This window comes from Carlito syrichta, unplaced genomic scaffold, assembly GCF_000164805.1.
Source record: "Carlito syrichta isolate Samal-C Ts95f unplaced genomic scaffold, Tarsius_syrichta-2.0.1 Scaffold307930, whole genome shotgun sequence".
Taxonomy (NCBI): Eukaryota; Metazoa; Chordata; class Mammalia; order Primates; family Tarsiidae; genus Carlito; species Carlito syrichta.
This window is the reverse complement of record NW_007252026.1, coordinates 962305-981135: the sequence shown is the minus strand read 5'-3', so window position 1 is coordinate 981135 and position 18831 is coordinate 962305. Positions and strand designations below refer to the sequence as shown.

General features: G+C 42.4%; 1 protein-coding gene across 3 annotated transcripts in view; it reads right to left on the bottom strand.

Moving 5' to 3' along the window:
- ANO4 (anoctamin 4) overlaps positions 1-18831 on the bottom strand; it is a 383517-nt gene that overhangs the window by 170964 nt on the left and 193722 nt on the right. For 2 of the 3 annotated variants that reach the window (XM_021715858.1, XM_008064696.1), the window contains 2 exons: positions 14635-14739; positions 1646-1782 (listed from right to left, as the gene is read on the bottom strand). In XM_021715858.1, the coding sequence (XP_021571533.1) occupies positions 1646-1782; positions 14635-14739 (242 nt within the window). The remainder of the gene's footprint in view (positions 1-1645; positions 1783-14634; positions 14740-18831) is intronic. The other variant, XM_021715859.1, reaches the window with a different exon arrangement.

The following is an 18831-nucleotide window of genomic DNA, read 5'->3' as shown; positions in this document are numbered from 1 at the left end:
ATTAGGTTGCCACAGTAATTTGAAAAATAGCATTCTAGTCTGTAAGTTGGGTGGTGAGTTAGGGTGTTCATTTTATTATCATGCTTCATAACTTACATAGAAATGACAAATCTTATTTTGCAGTCATCAAATATTACATATATTAAGAGGTAAAGAGCAAAAGGAGTGGGTGGGATTTTCCCTAGCTTTCTCACACCTGTCCTAATAATGTCCAGCACTCAAAGAGATGTCAAGTGTGGCTGGTCTGGCTGAGCCATGTTTCTCAGGCCAACAGATTTCAAATTTGTGTCTGTAAACCCAGCCAAGTGGGAATGGGAGATCTCTCTTTTCTCTGGACAGAATGCCTCCGTTTCCAAATTGTAATACGAAGAAGACACATGTACCAGACCAGACATCCAAGACTGTTGCTAGAAACCACATTCTTGCACGAATGCCATGCATGCGATCTCACCCAAAGGAAATGCCTCAGTCAGGAGGAATGGAATGCCCACGGACCACAGACCCCCGTCTTGGTGCAGACACTTGCAATCAATGACCAGTCCTCCCTGACTACTTGTTGGCTTTTCATTAATAAGTACTCAGTAGCCCACCTGAATAAATGCTTGCCTAATAATTATCTAACAAGCAAGAAGACCATCCTGTGGATTTAGTCCACTGACACCTGCCCTCAAAGACAGACTTTCAACTAAGACATTAGGAGGAGGATTGGCCCCAAGGTGAAACAGTGACCTGTGCCATTTCAGCGAAGCCTGAACTTTCTGAGATAGTTTCCTCATTTGTAAGTTAAGGGAATGAGACTTGCTACTTTCTAAGGTCCCTTTCAAAGTCCCTTCATCATGCCACTTTATGGCATCCAAAGCATCTCTGTAAAGAGATGATGACAGAATGAATTTTTTTCTTAAAAGAAAAAAAAAACCCATGGAGAGTTGCATATGGTATTTGTAGGGAAAGTCTGCAAAGCTTGGTAAAGTAGACAATTTTCCCTGTTCCAAATTGTCATCCTTTCAATGGTGAATTGGCTCTGGCGTAGCACAAGCACTAGAAGCACAGAAAATGAGTCACTCTGACTCTGTGTCCTATCACCCACACCCAACACATGTATAAAGGAGACTCCACTGAGACACACCTGAGCAATAGGTAATGCTTCCAGCAAAATACTTTTTCTTCCAAAATAGCACATACATAGATAATCCATCTGCAGTTGCAGTGAAGTTTCCAGATTATATAGGCAAATGGAAACTCAGAGAGGCTTCAAATAACAGTATCTTGAAGGCTGATATGTTGTATGTCACTATTCTACGTGCTGAAGGGTTTATACAAGGAAGTCCGTCCTTGTAAAGCTGACTTTCCATTCGTGGGCAACACCCAGAGTATGGAATTTGTAAAATCGCGGGCGGTTTAAGAATCATCCTTTGTATACTTGCCTAGGTATAAGAAGGCAAGTACATGACCATGAAAGTTTGTTTTGAGCACAACTGGATTTAGGATCCCTGAAATGTGCCAGACCTATGGAGGTTATCAAAGGCATGTAAAACCTGCCGCTTGTTTTCCAGGAGATTATACTTGTACACAGTCCATTGGTACATGCTTCACAGAGTCCCGCCTGACTCAGGAATGACACTTTTAAGAAATAATATACTCTTACCTCTCCTGCTGTTTCCAATCTGCTGGCATCATCTGAAGTACTAGTCAGGTTTCCAGGGTGAAGGAGAGAATCGTCATCTTTGCAAGGACTACTGACAGCTTCTAATTCATCAAAAAGAATATTGACATCCTTGGCCACTAGAACCAAAGTAGACACATTACAAGTAGGGATGAGAACCTGGGACCTAGAAAGCAACACTGAAAGAGGAGACATCTCCCTTCGGCTTCAGATGTCCTAGTACTTCAACGACACCTTGAGTGACAGGTGTGTTATTTCCTCAGAGAAAAGGATGTTAGATATAAAACTTGCTTGACCAAACAGTGTATCCAATTAGACAAGATTAAGGCAAATGAGAAGCAAAGAGCCTCCATAGTATGAATGCAATTTGTCTTCCATGGGGACAGGAGGTGCTGTGTTTGATCAGACTTTTTTTTTTTTTTTTCCTTTTTGAGTTGGAATCTCACTCTGTCACCCAGACTGGAGTGCAGTGGCCGCTCCCGGCTACCGCAGCCTCAACCCGCTGGGCTCCGGCGATCCTTCCACCTTAGCCTTCCAAGTAGCTGGAACTACAGGCGCACGCTACCACGCCTGGCTCATTTTGATTTTATTGTAGAGATGAGGTCTCGCCAAATTGCCCAGACGGGTCTCGAACCCGCAGGCTCAGGCAATGCACTTTCAATTAAGACTTCTAAGCACTCATTTTCTAGGTTGGAGATGACTTGTACTTTTACATTTTATTTTTTCATGTGAGGGCCATATAGCTTGCCAAGCGAACCCCTAAATGTGCCCCTTGTACTGTTTAGGGAGAACTGTGATTCTTCCTCCTCTGTTACTTCTCTAAGGCCCAATGGAGAAAATCCAATGCAATGGGAAAGCTTGAGGTTAGGTTTGCTATCTGCCTTCTTCATATTGTGAACTGAAACAATGAAGCGAGCCATTTGAAGCCTCTCTCAAAAGACAGTTGATGTTAACAACATGTCAAGACATAAAGTCTATGTACCAGTGTTCTGGGTACAAACTGCCACATCCCATGCGGATGCTTTCTAGCACACTGGAAGAAAGAGCACCGGAGAAGGAGCGAAAAGAATGACAAGCGAGGGCCTCTTCTCTAACTTGGACTATGGGCCAACGCTGCAGTTCACTTTTCTTTTGATGCTGTAAAAATAGCTTGGGGTTTATAACCTGCCAGAAACTGCTACACAAAATAATTCATGGGAGATTGGATTGTTCTTCCCCAAGCGCATACCAGAGTATTCATTCTTTCACTCAAAAGCATTTTAGAGTGGTGCACATTGTGAGTCAGGCACAGAGCTATGAGACGCCTATACCTTGATGAACAGAAGTGACCTGGCTTCCTGGCCTTGGTGAGACATGAACAAAACAAACGAAGAAACGGAAGCTGTGGTGAGTACTGTAAAGAAACAAGAGAGTGTGGACAGACAGAACAGAGATGAACTAGTTGGGTGAGGTGACCAGGTTGTAAAGCAATATCCTAGCCTGAACCGTAGGCATCTACCCAACTTTCAAAGCTTTTCATCTGTAAAATAACATGGGCATGGAAACAGAATGAGTGTTTGTTGCTCACTATGACCTCCCAAGGGTGGGCTAATTCCAGAACCTGCGAATATGCCACATCACCAAAGGGATTTTATAGCTGTGATTAAGCCAAGCATCTCACAGGAGAACATGATCCCGGAGTCCATGGGTGGACTCAGTGCATTACAAAAGTCTTTAGAAGAGGGAGGAGGGAGAGTCACAGTCAGCCAAAAGGGGCCACACTGCTGGTTTTGAAGATGTAGGGTAGGGCCATGGCCAAAAACGCAGGTGGCCTTTAGAACATAGAAAAGGCCAAAAGATTCGTCCCCGGAGCCTCCAGGAAGAACAGTCTTGCTAACACTTTGATTTTAGGACTTCTGACTTCCCCAGCTGTGAGATAATACATTTGTTGTTTAAAACCACTACGTTTGTGATAATTTGTTGCAGGAGAAAAAAGGGAAACAGGTTCAACATACTATAGGTTTTTAGACCGTGAAGCAACAGAGAAAAAAAAAACCATTGGGGCCTTTTTACACAGCCAAGGGCCAGGAGCCCCTAAACTGTGCCAGATACAGTGTTGGATGCTCAGGAGAGGAACAATCCCTTCCTGAGGGATGGTAATTGCCCAGTGTTTGGGGAGATGCCAAGGTCAAAGACAACTTCCCTGACCACCTTATATAAAAAGGTTCCCCTCCCTTAATTATCCTGCTCTCACTGCTTATTTCCTTCCTCACACTTGACATAATTTCTAATTACCCCATTTGTTCATGTGTTTATTGAGCTTGTTTATTGGAACGTTCACCTTATAAATGAATGTGTGTTTCATAAGGGCAGGGCCTTGTCTGTCTTGACTGGAGAGAGGCCTGGCACAGTCAGCCTTCCACACACGTGTTAAACAATGACAGCATCAAGGGAGTCACAGCCTGATGGTGTCTGAAAGCCTCTTCCCTCTCACCTACAGCCCTAGTACTCTGCATACATGTCTTCCCTAACACGATTCTTATTCACACCCCAGGACTCCACCTTTTCAAGTACCTGGTAATTATGTTTTCAAGTGGCCAGTGATTAAATTTTCAAGTGGATATTGATGAGATTTGAACAAAAGGATTAAACTCTCATTTAGCAACATTAGAAGACCTGCTTGCTTTTCCAAACTCTGCCACTTAGCTGTGTAAGCATGTGTTTGTGTTCCTCAACGATGAGACAGGGCCAGAAAACTGTCTCCACATGGCTGGGAGGACTGAATGAGACCATGTACATTATCAATAGGTTGCTGGCACACAGCAGATGCATGAGAAATGTTGGTATGTGGATTCTAGACTCCAGGAGGTTAAAGTTAGCATTTTAGCCTTATGAATGCAAGATGGCAGAAGAGGCATTTTCGAGGTGGGTTTTTTGTTATGAGGAGCGGCTTGGGGTAGGTGTGAGAGAGAAGAAAAAGCACAAGGACATCGAGATTCATGCCTCAGCTACTGGCTTTCCAGTAGGAAACTAACTTTCTCTCTCTCTTCCTTCCTTCCTTCCTTCCTTCCTTTTCTGTTTTTGAGTTGGACGGTCTCACACTTTCACCCAGGCTGGAGTACAGTGGCATAATCATGGCCACCACAGCCTTGACCTCCTAGGCCCAGGTAATGCTCCAACCTCAGCTTCCTGAGTAGCTGTGACTACAGGTGAGTGTCACCAAGCCCAGCTAATTTTTCTACCTTTTTTTTTTTTTTTGGTAGAGACCAAGTCTCACTGTGTTGCCCAGGCTGATCTGGACCTCCTGGGTTTGAGCAATCCCCTGGGAGGAATTCTTGATTACATCAATGTGATACTTATCCACCCATAACAACCCCCTATGCTTGGCCAAGGATAAGAAATGCTAGGTCACCTTCTGCCAGGATTACTTTCTGATGTTGGTACAATCAGTCCAACAAAGTCCCTTGCATTTGTGGATCTCAACTGAGACTGATTTTTGTGTCCCAGGCAACTTTGGCATTATTTGGAGACATTTTTTATTGTCGTTACAGAGAGAGGAGGGCAGTGCAAGTGGAATTGAGTGCATAGAGGCCAGGGGGCTGCTAAATGTCTTCTGATGCACAGAACAACCCTCCCCTATCCCCCACTCCCCAGAGTGACCACCCAGACATCAATAGCTCCGGGCTGGGAAACTGGCCACTACAATAAAGCCCCGACTCCTTGTTTCAGAGGGAGCAACTAATTCAGGAAAGGGAGTGAGCTCTTCACTTCCTGCATTTCCACCACTCACCAGAGTTACTGTCTGGAAGACCTGGGTAACGGCCACCAGGGACTCAAGGAGGCCAGTGGGTGGTAGCATCTGACTTTTAGAGAGCAAACGACATGACGGCATCATGACCACCTGCCAGCCCTTTCACTAGCTCTACCAGAGACCAGAAATGCAGAACCATCAAGAATGAATGCTCACCTGAACATGCCAGTAAGACCGCATCTACAGTGGTCTCAGGGCCGACCGGTGAGCTCTCGGGCATGAGAATTATGGCCCTTCCTCCACCTCTCACCCTTGTGCTTCTATCATCAGCCTTAACTACAAGGTACTCTTCATAAACAAAATATGATATTCGTAGATGCTACCTTGCATCGTCTCTCTAAGGAGAAAAAGCAACCCTCCACTTCCAAAGTCAACCAATTTTAAAAGTCGATTTTTTTGGTAAGCATTTGTTGAGTGCTATCGTGACCAGACATATGCTGGGCTAGGAACTAAGATCAAGCACTACTCCTGCTCTCACAGCTCACCATCCAGCTGGGGTGGGTTGCAGGCAATGGTAGGGCCTCTGTCTGTGGTCAGCAACATCACAAAGATGCTGCTCATCCAGGAGGCCATTTGTGAGAGGGTCCCACCACCTCCCGTAGACTTTCTCTCCTTCTGGCCGTTATCTGCCTGGTAGAATCTGCTGGTAGGCTCACTGAATGAGAAAGAGAGCCAAACTCCCTCAGGAGTCCATTGAGACTGACAGGAAGAAGATAAAATGCAAGAATTCCCGGCAACCCCAGCAACAGAGTCGCACAGCAGTCAGACTCAGCAAGGGCTGTGTGGACTGGACAGGCAGCACAGATGGCTCAGGACAGGTGGGTACCAGGCAATAGGGAGAGCAAGGTGGATACACAAGGGACTCTTTATTGGGAAGATTAGGGACTGAGCCTATAAAAGACTCAAGAACAAAACAGCAGGGACTCATATTTCAACCAAACAGCAAGGGCCAAGGACCTTCAACTGCCTGGGAGACTAAAGATCAGTTAGGGAGTCTGAATACAGCACCAAACAGCATAGAAAAGAGATTTCTGAAGGATAGCTATCCACACACTGTCCCAAGATGAGAGGAGAGGAAGAGCCAGTGGCCAGCAGGTGGCAGATCCCAGCATTCCTTCTGTGATGGAAGATCTACTTGAGTAGTATGGAATATACTCAACAAACATTTGCCATTATTTCAACTGGTCCTCTAGTGAAAGTCAGTTAAGGTATTGGCAATTGTTAACTGTCTAAGGGAAAGAGATCACAAGTACATTGCAAGGACTCAGGGAAATAAACAAACCAATGAAACAATTATGTTCTGCCATTCGTTCATTGAGCCAACAGTTGGTGTTAGGTGCTACACACGACAGGAGTGGGAAACTCTCACACTTCCAAGCAAGATGACAAAATCAGGAAATGAAAAAAAATCAAGCAATAAACGTGTTTTAGAAATAGGCTAAAAAAATTTTAAAAATAGCCAAAAATCAAAGAGGCTGATTCATTGCTCTTCTCTTTCATTTTCTCCTGTTTTCCAAATGGAGCAGAATAATCCCACCTTGGTATTATTACAGTACAGGAGGACTTTAACCTCAGTGGTTTCTGATGCAGAGAAAAGAAGGTGAAATGACAGGCAATTGAAGAAGACACGAGAGGGCTTTGCAGCATCATCCAGGCACCTGTATTTGTTCTCCAGAGTGCCCGTACATTACGCTATTTTTGTCCTACATTCCAAATTATTACACCTGATACATCTGAATTCTGAAGGCATTGCATACTGACCTCAAGGCACCACTAGAAAATACTCAAAAAAGGACACCTTCAGGAATAACTTAGAATGCAAAAAAGGGTTGTCTGTATCTCAATTTTACACTTACCAGACTGATAACAAGTCAATCTCTACGTCTAGATCAAGGTCCTTTTAAGGTGATGAGCTGAAGTAGCTCTGAAATTGATACAAGGGCTCATCAGTAGGAGACACCCAGTGTCTATGTCAAAACAAGTAATAGTTAATTGTAACATTGTATCAATGTTTCTCTTTCTCATATTTGTATTTCTCGTATTACCATAGTGAGATTGCTTGAAAGCATCTGTTTCTCTGGGAATCAGAGATTAAACATGAAGGAAGATGGAAGGAAACAAAGACAGGAAGGCTGCAGTCTACTGAGAGGCACTGAGTGTTAAGGGTCTCAGGTCATACATCCTTAGAAAGACCTGAGTCCGGTATTTAGAGAAAAAGCTGGGTTTGGAAGGGCTAAGCACGACCACTATGGCCAATAAGGCACAAAGATGGATTCTAACCCAGTTCTGACTCCAGAATCCAAGCAATTTCTAGCTGGCTTCTTCTTTTTGTGGGAAACATTTCTTTCTTCTTCAGTCATGTTTAGCTTTCAAGAACAGGAAGTCAGTTAACCACCAAACTATTGTCTTGCTGCCATGTTAACATTTATCTGAACAAAGCCAGATTTGTCATCTGACACTTTTAAAAATTTAACAAGTAGATTAAATTAAATGTTTTTAAAATTTCAGGGAAATACACAGACACAACAAAGCTTTGAGCACCTTGGGTTGGGATTTTAAAAGCTAAAGCTGGGCTCGGTAGCTCAGCCTGTAATCCCGTGCCTTGGGAAGCTAAGGTGAGTGGATTGCCTGAGCCCGCGGGTTTGAGACCCGTCTGGGCAACTTGGCGAGACCTCATCTCTACAATAAATCAAAAAATTAGCTGGGTGTGGTTGCGCGTGCCTGTAGTTCCAGCTACTTGAAAGGCTGAGGCAGAAGGATCGGCGGAGCCCAGCAGGTCGAGGCTGCGGTGGCCAGAAGCGGCCACTGTACCCCAGTCTGAGCAACAGAGTGACACTCCAACTCAAAAAAAAAAAGCTAAATACTATTTTAGCATTTGTATGACACCAGCAAGCCCAGAACTCTCTTGATGTTCATTGCTCTTCAAATGCATCTAACAGCATCCTTAAGGCAAGACTTCCTGCTTTACCAATAAGAAAAAAGGGGAAGCCTAATTTAAAAGAATTCAAGATAAATAAAGCAATCGGAAGAAAATAAGCGGCTTTATTACTTTCCAATAAGCCAGCAGTTTCAAAACATGTTCCTTGGAATCCCTTTTGAAGAGATTCAGGGGCCACGGAGGGGAGAAAGAGGAAGTCAAGGGTAGAGGTCCACTTTCTACCCCCACCTAGACCAAACATTTCAGTTTCTATCTGTTTTGTACACTGGGGTTATTTGTTAAAAATATTTTTTGGGGAAAACAGATTCTACTTCTTTAAAAAAAAAATTAGAAACGTCTGATAGCATATTCTGGCAACAAATAAGTGGTTAGGTTAGCATCTTCCTAAAGAAACCTGCGGTTCTAATTGTTAAAGACATGACAGCAGGCATCTTTCTTCTGCCATGGAAAGTTACTTGAAATAATTTGAGATTGAAGATTTGCCTTTGCTAACAAGCAGATAAAAAGTCATGAATTTTTTTCCAGTGTATGATCATTAGGAACAAAAAAGTCATTGACATTTCCTGGCTCCATAAAGACAATACTTATAAGACAGCACAGGCGATGGCTCTGCACGCTCCCCAGGACACTCTGCCATGGGCCCCAGGTTGCTGACTTGTTACTAGCTTCACATGTTTCCTGTGAAGAGCTTCTCTTGCTACTATTTCATTCTAAAGATATGGCAGACGCCTTTGTCACTTCTATAACAAGGCAGATAATGATGGTACTTCTTACGGCCTTTGCGATGATATGGAGAGAAGCACTGTGAGTCTAATTCAAGCTTTGCTAATTAATCAGCTTTGACTGTCTTTTTACAGCATCAACCAGGTCAATGACACTCTGCAGTAAACACCCTCGGGTTCACTGGCCATCATTCCCCTCTTCTGGAAAGAGCATGAGCTTCGCGTTCAGACAGACCTGAGTCCAAATGCCACCCTTTCTACTTATCAACTATCGGGTTGGTTTATGTAACTGGTTCAAGCTTTAATTTATTTCTCTTTAAGTGGGGAGAATGCCATTTCCCAGATAGGATTGCCGTGGGGAACAAAGACAGAGGTGGCAGTCAATGTTACACAGCCCTCAGGTGTGCCAGGCACTGTGCTGAGGGCTGTGCATGGTTCTAATATTATTACTTCACTTCCACAGATGTAGAAATTAGGGCAAAGAGAGTTTAAGACTAAATGATATAACATAGGTCAACCACAAAACTCCCAGACAATTATAAGCTCCAATATATCAGCCCCACCCCCAGCATCTTCCCCTAGGAAACAGCAAGACTGTACATGTTAAAAATAAAAGTGTAACTCAGGACTCAAGAAATTGGATTCAAAATGACTCATCGGATGTCAATGAGAAATGACTCAGTCCCCCCAAGTCACAGAATCACAGGCTACCCACAACATAGGAGCAGCCATGAGGCCAGGTCAACTCTTATGCAAGCATAAAGGGCAGGCTCAGGATAACAAGGGTCCAGTCATCCTTCTCACCCCGACTTCTCCTTCCAGACACTATCTTTTACCCTCTTTCCTTCATCAGAACCCAGTGGAATATAACATATTCGTGTCTTCCAGGGTATGAACGAGCGCCTCTTGGGAGTTCCTGTGATCTCTACCCACACAGGCTGGGAAGCAAGAAAAGAAAACTAAGCACAAAACAAGAGGGGTGGGGAATGGGTGACAAAGTGTGGGGTGGTGAGTGAGCTCTGAAAAGCGTTGAGCGAAGGTAATAATTTAGAACAAGAATGAAAAAGTTCAATATAACTCTGAGTGCCATACTTTACAGTGGTCAGCTAGTATTATAGATATTCCTACACACACACACAAACACACCCCCCTCCACACAACTGGGTCATGCACCATAGAGCTCAAGACGTGATTCTCAATCGAATTTCAGAAGAAAATATTTCAAAATGTCTAACTCTTACAAGTGTTCCGATTTTATTTCTTTTTCTTTCTTTCTTTCTTTCTTTTTTTTTTTTTGGAGTTGGAGTCTCACTCTGTCGCCCAGACTGGAGTGCAGTGGCTGCTCCCGGCCACCGCAGCCTCGACCTACTGGGCCCCGGCGATCCTTCCGCCTCAGCCTTCTGAGTAGCCGGAATTACAGGCATGAGCCACCACGCCCGGCTGATTTTTTGATTTATTGTAGAGATGAGGTCTCGCCTGCCCAGGCGGGTCTCGAACCCGCGGGCTCAGGCAATCCACTCACCTCAGCCTCTCAAAGACGCGGGATTATAGGCTGAGCCACCGAGCCCAGCAAGTGTTCAGATTTTAAAACTTTGGTTTAGAAGGCAGGGTTTTCCTTGTTTTGCTTGAATTGATGCTACCATACCTGTGACCTAAGTGGGCACTCCAAGCTTTGGACTATATGTAGAGGGCCAGAATCTTATCAGACACACTCAAGAGTAGGAACCACCCTGTGACTTTGTTACTAAATCAAACTAAGCCTGTCTCCAAGTTCCCTGAATTGGTGGGCAATTTGAATCAGTGCTGAGACTCCCACTCTCCTGCCTCCTATACTCAGAATTGTGCAAAGACCCCAGGAGTTTTGTAAAGAGCAGAATATTTAGCAAGATCAGTTGGGTCTCCAAGCCTCACTGGTTACTGATGAATTGCCGTCTTTCCAAGTCTCTAGTGGAATTCATTCATTCACTCAGTCACTGACAAATATTCAGTAAGAACCCACCATACACCATGCTCTGCCCAGGATGCTGGGGATTCAACAAACAAACAGGAAAGAGACCGCTGCCTTCCCAGAGCCTCCCGCATTTCTTTCTCCAGCTGGGGACTCCCGGCCATGCTGGCAGTTCAGGTGGCTCTGGGTAGTCTCCCAAGCACACAGCAAGCCGATCCCTCCCCCACCTCCTCCATTCACCCAGCCAGAAGCCATGTTCCCTCTGCAGGATATCTCTTCCTCTGTTTCTTCTTCTCCTATCTGAACATCAGTCCCTCCAAAGCTCAGGCTGTCAGAGAACAAAAGCCAAGAACTTTAGGCAATACACAACTCTGCTAAAGCAAAGGCATTCAAGGGGCCTGGCTGCCACCTGGAGTTGGAGGGTGAAGGGTGAGAGGAGAGAGGGAGGAAAGGAGGGCATCAAGAAACACACACACACAAAACACACACACACACACACACACACACACACACACACACACACACACAGACACACACACTATCCCCTTACATTATGTTTTCATATATAAATGCCTTTTTCCTAGAGGGCAATCAAGTTGTTTCCATTTTAAGCAACAGAACAAGATGTGATCTACAAGTGTTTTTATTTTTCTTGAATTGGACTTGTACCAAAACGTTTACCACCCATTGAAAGTATTATGCCTCGCCCAGGATCTGACACATGGCAGCCGAGACAGAGAGGTGGATGAGTAGATAAAATAACTCATTTCTTTCTTATAATCTATACACCCAATATGGAGGATCTGAAGACAACTTGAGGATGGTCAATCACTCCAAGACACCTTAAGAATACATGAGGCTACATCTGGGTATGCACACTATAGGAAAGAAAGTGCAATGCAGAAGAATGGTGTGGACAGTCTTGCATCGAGATGTAAAAACATTCTAAGAACTTTAAAATTCAAAGTAGTTTTCATTTGTCCTAATCATCGTATGTACTTTTGTATTTAGCAGGATAAGGGCTGACATACAATTAAATATTGAATCTATCACATGTTAACTATATAGCCTTGGGGAGGTATACTCAGTTTTTTTCACGTTTAAAATAGAAAAAATAGCATCTACTATTACTTAGGATTTTTTTTAAGAATGAAAAGAGATAGTATGGAAAAACACTTACCACAATGGCAGGCCTAACCCAGACCCTCAAGAAATGTTCAAGATACACATACACACAGAGCCACAAAATTCTAAAACAGTGAGATTTTTCCATCATCCTGCTAATCTCAACAAAATGTCTGTAAAAGAGGAGTTATGCTGATATTCAGAATTCTAAATTTTTTACAACATTACATATTTGTCTCTCAAAACTTTCTAGATATAATAATCTCAGGTCCAGTTCCTTAAAGAACCAAGCTATGCATTTTTATGCTTGAAAATTTCAGTGACCTGGCTAAACATTTGAATCATATTTGGAACCTAGCTACAGACTGAAAGTAGATAGGTGGCCCAGATCTTTCCTTCCAGAAATAATACAACCTGTGTGGGCAGCTTCTCAAATCTACTCAGCACAAAACTTGTTTTCAACAACAAAATAAATAAATACATTCCAAAGCATTACAAAAAGTCACAAAACCATAGAGTTTGATTTGCATTTTAAAGTGAAGTAATAGTTCCTTTTTCTTATTTTTAAATTTAAATATTAAGTACTCATACGTTTATATTCCTCTACCTATTCAAACCAGGGTCCCCATTCTAAATTATAAAACAGGTAATATCATATACAAACATTTCTTTACTAAGGTCTTCTCATTGAAATTATTGTTAAAATAGTCCTCTTTAAACCTTTAGTTCACTTTAATATAAGTTTATTAAGAGTTAAAAAAAACTAAGTTCATCTCCAGCACTTGCATAGAAACCAGATTTTATCATTTATTGAACATTTTTCAAAAATCCTTTGAGCACTATGCAATCTATCATCTTGCATATCAAACGAAGTAATTGCCTAATCTCATAACTTTCCATGAAAAGTTATTTCCTCTCTAATGTCTATTCATTTGATTTTTATTCTCCTGGTGAAAATGTTTCTTTTATTCATTATTGTAATAGGAAGAGATTATTCAACCAGAACAAATAGCTGGTCCTCTTATTTTCTTCTTTAAAAATATTTCTCACAAAAGTAGCCTCATCTTCAGTTTAGGGAGCTTTTGCCTCAACGTGTTTAACTCCTGTACGGAGCACATTCTTGAAGGAATTAAATGGAGGAACAGGCAGCCTCTACTCCAGTCTGGTATCCATTATAATCAGATTACCTTGTCTCTTAATTTCTCCCACCCTCAGTTGTCCCATGTGTAAGGTGGGGCTATTAATTACCTCATAAGGTCAAGGGAATAGGATAATGATAAAAGGGGATAATCCCTGTTAAAATGCTCAAAATTTCTCATCAAAAAATTAGAGCAGAAATGCAACGTCCCAAAACTAAAAGCAGAAAAAAAAAAACAGGAGTTCTTTATGCAATTCTTGTCATATCTAATCTCCTCAAATCCAACAATGTATAAGTTATTTGAGGCTGGGCACAGTAGCTCATGTTTGTAATCCCAGTGCTTTGAGAGGCTGAGACAGGAGGATGGCTTGAGACCAGGAGTTTGAGACCAGCCTGGGCAGCATAGCGAGACTCCATCTCTACAAAAAAATTTTAAAAATTAACCAGGTATGGTGGCTCATCCCTATAATCTCAGCTACTAGGAAGGCTGAGACAGAAGGATTACTTGAGCCAAGGAAGTGAGGCTGCAGTAAGCTATGATTGCTCCATTTCTCTCCAGCCAGGGTGACAGAGTAAGACTCTGTCCCTAAAAAAATCATTTGATATTGAAAGAGGAGTTTCATCATCTAAGCTAAGAGCTCTGATAATAAAATATGTATGGTAATGACTTGGTACGTGAAACTGCATCACCCATTCTCAGTACTAAATCTATAACCTGAGTAAATGTGTTGATTCTGATAAAAGTATCAGTGAAAATTATAAACTACAAATAAAATGATCTAAGAAGAGCAAACCTTAATTAATCAAACTGCTCAGGAAAGAGGAGTATGCTTCTGGGACACAGCCCGTCATCGATGACTCCAGACTTATTTTGGAAAATAAGTTCCTGAATTCAGCTTACCGTACCAACATTTACTGCCTACTGCTTACATTGAGCAGAAGAATGGTATTTTAGTTTCTTAAAGCTTTTTCTTTGATTATAATCGTTCAAAAAAAATCTAAAAATTTACAATACTCAAAGGTTTGCTAAATATTATGCTATTCTGTAATACAGTATGGAGAATTTATAATTCTGCTACAGCTTCTTCCAAAACTCCACACTATGTGGTTTAGTTTCACAAATTAAACCCCCTTTTCACTATCTTCTAGTTTCTAACTTATTTTGCACAGTATGTCTTTTAAGGCATCATTGTATTATTATGTTTTAAAGCTTGGCATTTAAAGTTTCTAGTTTCAATATTAGAAATACCTCTCAAGCATTACAATAGTTTCTCTTCTCTTGGCGAATTTAAAATTGGAGTGAAACTTACTTTCTTGTATTGCATTAAGAATCTCTGAAAAGTCCACATCACTCTTTGGCCCGTCAGGTAGTATTTGCATATCCAGCTGGTAGCCTTGCAAATCCACACCTCCTTCTAGAGAAATGAAAGATATTCATGGGGTTTGCACTGGTTATCAGAGAGCCCGTCATCAGGGTCCCAAAGAGAAGCAATATCAAAATCCAGAGTGATTGGTGTGCTGGTTTGCCAATGATCTGCCTTCCAGAAAAATGACTTAAAAAAAAATACACAAGCCATTTGCTTCTTATGGGACCAAAAAGGTTCACCTGTATTTTCAATGCAAAAATAAGGCAACTCTTTTTTATTTACAATACAACATACATCACAGAATTTATTAACAATTTCCTAGGTGAAAAAAAATAATGTTAGTTCCTACTCAAGGAAATTTAAAATTACTTTCAGCTTCCCACGAATAAAAAGTGATATTCAATATAAACACTTTAAGATACCATCATCTTCAACACATTTTTTTCCTAGTCAAGGTCTCATTGTGTTGCCCAGGTTGAAGTACAGTGGCACGATCAGGTTTTACCCAACCTCCTGGGCCCAGGTGATCCTTTTGCCTCAGTCTCCCAAGTAACTGGGACTACAGGTGTGCACCACCATGCCCAGTTAATTGTTTTCCTTTTTGTAGAGACGAGGTCTCACTATGCTGCCCAGACTGGTCTTGAACTCCTAGGTTCAAGCAATCCTCCAACCTCAGCTTCCCAAAGTGCTGGGATTACAGTCATGAGCCACCATGCCTGAACTTTCTTCAAATTTTTAATAATGCATTCTTAAGGAAGAATTTAATATTCTTGATATCACAGAACACAAGGTATCAATACCTCTCCCCCCCATAAATGGGCTTCTCTGGTTCATCATTTCTTTTTCAACTATACTAGAATCTTATGACTTTTCTATAAGCCTCATATATCAGGTTCCTCTGATACTCTGATGTATTTTTGGCATGTTCTAAAGAAGAAAGATTTTTATACTGATCCACATACCAACAGAACATTTAAGGGAGTCCAAGAAGCCGAATCACGAACAACAATAAACCTCCTGAGTGCTTCTTGAAGTACCAGTAAGAATGTCTCCAATTTGAGGAGTCCGCAGGTGCTAAAATAAACACATAGCCTGATGAATAAGATGGAGCTTCCCATATTTTGTAGAAATAATTCTTTCCTAAGCTCAGGAGGCATACGTAGCCCTATCTAACATTTGCATTACATTCTAAAACTCAAGAATAAGAAAAGTCACTGCCTTCCTTGCGTGCTCATTCACAGTGGTAAGGGTGGCACTCACAAGTAATTTAATATAAAAGGGGGTAAGCCTCAGGAGGGCAAGGATTTTGTCTTTGCAACACCAGCACTCAGAACAGAGCTGAGCACAGAGCAGGCTCTCAACAGATGCAGGCTGCATGAATGAGTGAGCTGTGCAGTAATCATGAAACAAAGACCGTTGAGCCACAGCAAAGCTACAGGCTCAGGTCCTGGACCAGACGGACTAGCGTTCAAACTCTTATTAGGTGACAATGACTTTCTCTAAGCCTCAGCTTCCTCATTTATGAAATGGGATGATAGCAATAGGCTCACAGAACAGTTGTGAGGATTGAGTGAAACACTGCACGAACACAGAGTTGTCACATAGGCCGCACTCAATAAATGAAAGCTGCAGGTAGTTCTATTATCATCCGTGACACTGGCATTCATAGAGAGCCTAGCCGGCTACAGAGTCATGCGAAGGAAGTCATAAGTCAACTCCCCGGGCACCAGCGTGTGTTTCGGTGGCTGCCAGGAGCCGCTGTGTAGTATCACAGGCATAGCAAGGAACCAATCACAAGCATGTGTGCAGTTGCCTCATTGCAAGATCTGAAGGTACCTGTGAGACAGGACAGGGTTGGCAGAGGTGTGTCCCTGCCAATCCAGAACCAATGGGTTAACTGTCCTTTCCTTCCATGGTCAGCCACTTCCAATGGGTAAGAAAAAGTTCTGATGCCTTTCAACCTCTACTATGGCAGTCACCTTTGTTCTGTTCAGTGACCAAAGGCCTCACAGTGACAACAATGACCAAAAGAAAAAAAGAATATTCAACATTGCCTCTCAGTCAGGCTCTGAGGTGTGGACTTTATTATCTCATTTTGTTTTTAACCTTGAAAAGGAGGTACTGTGAGACGGAGTCACCAGTCACACAGTTACTAAACTGTAAAGATATAATCTCAATCTATGCTCATAACTAGTTCGTAATATCCCCCTTATTCAAGCTATTACAAATACAGGCTGTTAGCCGGGAGTGGTAGCTCACGCCTATAATCTCAGTACTTTGGGAGGCTGAGGCAGGAGGATTGCCTGAGCCCAGGGGTTCGACACCAGCCTGGGCAGCTTAGAGAGCCCTCATCTCTACAATAAATCAAAAACTTAGCTGGGCATGGTGGCACAAACCTGTAGTTTCAGCTACTTGGAAGGCTGAGGTGGGAGGATGACCTGAGCCCAGCAGGTCAAGGCTGTCTTGACCTTGAGTGTGCCACTGCACTCCAGCCAGCCTGGCAGACAGAGTGAGACTCCAACTCAAAAAAAAGAAAAAGAATACAGGCCATTGGGAGGAAGAGAACCGAGTTACCAAATAAATCCAACAGAGTCCAGTAGAATAATCCCATGTTCTAATACTTCAGATCAAGACATAACCTACAAAGCAAACAACTTGCTAAGTCGACTAATAAATACAAGTCCAATTTCTTTCTTTGTTGTCTGTCATGGGCAGGGGCTCATAAGCTCATGTGGAAGTAGTTATGACTACCAACAAAGATACCACTTTTTTTAAGTAAGAGGACAATATAGAAGTATAAATCACAAGAGAAGCAACATAAAGGAGACATACAGGTCATTAAATTCTGTCTTTAAAGAATATTTAATGACATGGTGAAGTGTTTGCAATGAAAAAGTAAGGAAAACCAATACAAGAATACACATAGATAGACAAGCCTCAAGTATAGTCATGCATCACCGAGGGATGGGATGCCTTCTGAGAAATACGTCCCTAGGTGACTTCATTGTCGTGTGAACACCATCAAGTGCCCTTCCACACACCTAGATGGCATCGTCTATGATAGGTCTTACATGGGGAAAGGGTTAAAGGGGACCGTGGTTGAAATAATTCACTGTGTGAACCTCGCAAATGGGATGTAAGCTTGCGATGAACTGTGAAGTTGGCCACTCTACCCTGACAGCGTTCTGTCACTAACTGCTTTTGCTGCCTATATCTGCTTTCTCAGGGCCGCACCCTAGCTGGGTGACTAATGGCAGCCTGTTACTGTTTTACGGCTGACACCTGTTTCCTCAAGAATCGCATCCCAAGGCCATATCACCATTACCCCGGAACTGCTTCTTCTCGGCAACGTGACCACCAGCCCGGCTTTCTCAGGACTAAGCATGCTATGTGACCAGCAGACCCCGGCTAGGGGTATAAAAGGGACCCACAAAAACAAAGCGGTGTTGGTTTCTCTTGGAAGCCAGTCTCCTCTTGTCTGCCCTTGAATAAATTTCTTTTTCTTTGCCTAACCACTCAGCTATCCTCGCTTTCTCCGCACTCGCCTTACACCTGGGTTATACGGTGCAGCCAATTGCCCCTAGGCTGTGAACCTAGACCGCATGTGACTGCCCTGAGTACTGTGGGCAACTGTAACACAAGGGGACGTATTTGTGTATCTAAGCATATGTAAATACTGAAAAGGTACTGTAAAAATATGGTTTTAAAAAAAGATTAAAATGGCACACCCGCATAGGACATTTACCGCGAAGGGAACTTGCAGGACCAGAGTTGAGTGAGTCAGTGAGTGGGTTTGAGTGAGTGTGAAGACCAGAGCAGGCCTGTGCACAGCTGTAGACCTTACAAGCACTGTGGCTTAGCTTTAGCTGCACTAAATTTATTATTTAAATATCTCTTTCTTCAATAATAAATTAAAATTATTTTATTGCAATTTCTTACTTTTCATAAAGTTTTTTCACTTTTTGACTCTTTTGCAATAACACTAAGCTTAAAACAAAAACATTTTAAACTGCACAGCATTTTATTTATACCTTATGCTATAAGATTTTTTTCTATGCTTTGATTTTTTTTTTTTTTTTTGAGTTGGAGTCTCACTCTGTTGCCCGGACTGGAGTGCAGTGGCCGCTCCCAGTCACCGCA